The sequence below is a fragment of the Juglans regia genome, chromosome 10 (assembly GCF_001411555.2).
Source record: "Juglans regia cultivar Chandler chromosome 10, Walnut 2.0, whole genome shotgun sequence".
Lineage (NCBI taxonomy): Eukaryota > Viridiplantae > Streptophyta > Magnoliopsida > Fagales > Juglandaceae > Juglans > Juglans regia.
In genome coordinates this window covers 19871612-19873750 of record NC_049910.1, presented here as the reverse complement: position 1 = coordinate 19873750, position 2139 = coordinate 19871612, and the positions used below count along the sequence as shown (strand labels likewise).

General features: G+C 44.8%; 1 protein-coding gene across 1 annotated transcript; it reads left to right on the top strand.

The window, feature by feature from the left end:
- Positions 1–1433: 1433 nt before the first annotated feature.
- LOC108994956 lies at positions 1434–1916 on the top strand. Its single transcript, XM_018970396.2, has 2 exons — positions 1434–1670; positions 1719–1916. Exons 1-2 carry the CDS (start codon positions 1434–1436, stop codon positions 1914–1916), a joined length of 435 nt encoding a protein of 144 aa, XP_018825941.2.
- Positions 1917–2139: the final 223 nt, after the last annotated feature.

The following is a 2139-nucleotide window of genomic DNA, read 5'->3' as shown; positions in this document are numbered from 1 at the left end:
GCACGTCCCGATGCTCTAAGTCTTCGTTCCATCCCAAGCAAGAATTGGGGGTGTCACAGTGGTGGTATCAGAGCAACACGTCTCTAGGTAAACCCACATGTCCTTAGGAACCTTATGGCAGAATATTGGTTTGAATCATTAGTCTTGCATATAGGCTTGAATCCTGCATTAGAGCTCGGCCTGATACGCATATATCGCAGGAGTCGAAAGGATTAAGACGAGATGAGACGTCGTAGACAAGAGAGGAATGCTGATGGATCTAACATCGATAGAGATCAGGATCGTTGTTTCGATGGAGGACGTGAGTTGGCAGACGCAATTCGTCAAATGACGGAGACCATGAAGCAGCAGTAGGAAGTAATCCTGAGGCAGAACCAACAACACCCGTTGATTGAGAACTGAGGGCACCCTCGCTTTCAGCCTTCATCTTCGCACACTCCAACACCCTTCTGTCTTCACTTGCTCCAACAGTTTCTCATACCTCACCACAGCAGGTGGGTGACTCTTGGCTGTGTCTTGGCAGTTGCTGTCACCGTACGGCCTAATTTACTACCTCATTACATCCCGTGTTGAGTTTCTTTAAGGTAAACTCTGGCATTATCGACATGTCATAATGATGGAGAGCCCTATCTACCACTTCTACCGGAACATGATTTGATCAGGCTTTGGTTTGCTTGTGCCTCCTTGACTTTCTGTTGTATCTAGTAGACTTATGATGTATGTCATTTTGGCAATTGCTGTCACTGTACGGCCTAATTTACTACCTCATTACATCCCTTGTTGAGTTTCTTTGAGGTAAACTCTGGCGTTATCAACATGTCGTAATGATGGAGAGCCCTGTCTACCATTTCTACCGGAACATGATTTGATCAGGCTTTGGTTTGCTTGTGCCTCCTTGACTTTTTGTTGTATCTCGTAGACTTGTGATGTATGTCATTGTAAGCTTGCGGCTTTATGTGGTAACTTGCTACTTCACGTTGTAATTTGTCCATTGTAAGCTTGCGGCTTCATGTTGTAACTTGTCGCTTCACATTGTAACTTGTTTATTGTAAGCTTGCGGCTTCATGTTGTCACTTATCGCTTTACATTGTAACTTGTCCATTATAAGCTTGCGGCTTCATGTTGTAACTTATCGTTTTATGTTGTAACTTGTCCATTATAAGCTTGCGGCTTCATGTTGTAACTTGTCACTTCACATTGTAACTTGTCTATTGTAAGCTCGTGGCTTCAATAACATTATCTTTTTTACTTTCTATTTATCTCCTGTGGTTGCTTTCTAGGTCTCCTTGTTTTTTCTTTGCGGCCGACCTGGGGGCCTTGACGCCGAGTATTATGGGTCGACGTTGGGCAGAGGGATTGCCATCATCTAGAGGGTGTTCCTACGAGAAGTTCCAAATATATAGATACCCCAATTTCATAGGAACTGAGGACCCATGAAAGCTAACAAATGGTTATTAGATCTCGACAGGACCTTCGAGATCAGCGGCTGTACTGAGGAACAGAAGGTACAGTACGTGGGGCACCTGTTGCAGGGTGAAGCTGGAATTTGGTGGGACACCAAGAGGCAGCTGCTGACTAGAGAATTGGGAAATATCACCATTTTGACTTGGGAGAGGTTTAAGGAGGAATTTGACAATCGTTTTTTCCCAGAGTCAATGAAGATCCAGAAGGCCAAGGAGTTTGCCACATTGGTATAAGGCAATCTCACTGTTGAGCAGTACGCTGCAAAGTTTATGGAGCTGGAAAGGTTTGCCCCACACTTGATTGCTACTGAGAAAATGCAAGCTCAGAAGTTTCAAGCAGGGCTGAATCCTAGAATTCGCAGTTATGTGGCTGGATTCTGCATCCACAACTTCCAAGAGATGGTTAATGTGGTTGCAATAGCTGAGGCGGAACAGCGAAATGTGACTGCTTAGATCAACCTTGAGAGAAAGAGGGCTTCTACCTTCACTACTGGCGGGAATAATGCTAAGAGAAGGATTATTCAAGGAGCTAACAAAGGAGAATGCGTTACAATAGCTCCACTTGTCACTTGCAAGAAATGTGGAAAGAACCACAGTGGTGAATGTCGTGTGGGCCTAGGAGTGTGCTACCAATGCGGACAGTCGGGGCATATGATTCGGGACTGCCCACAAAATG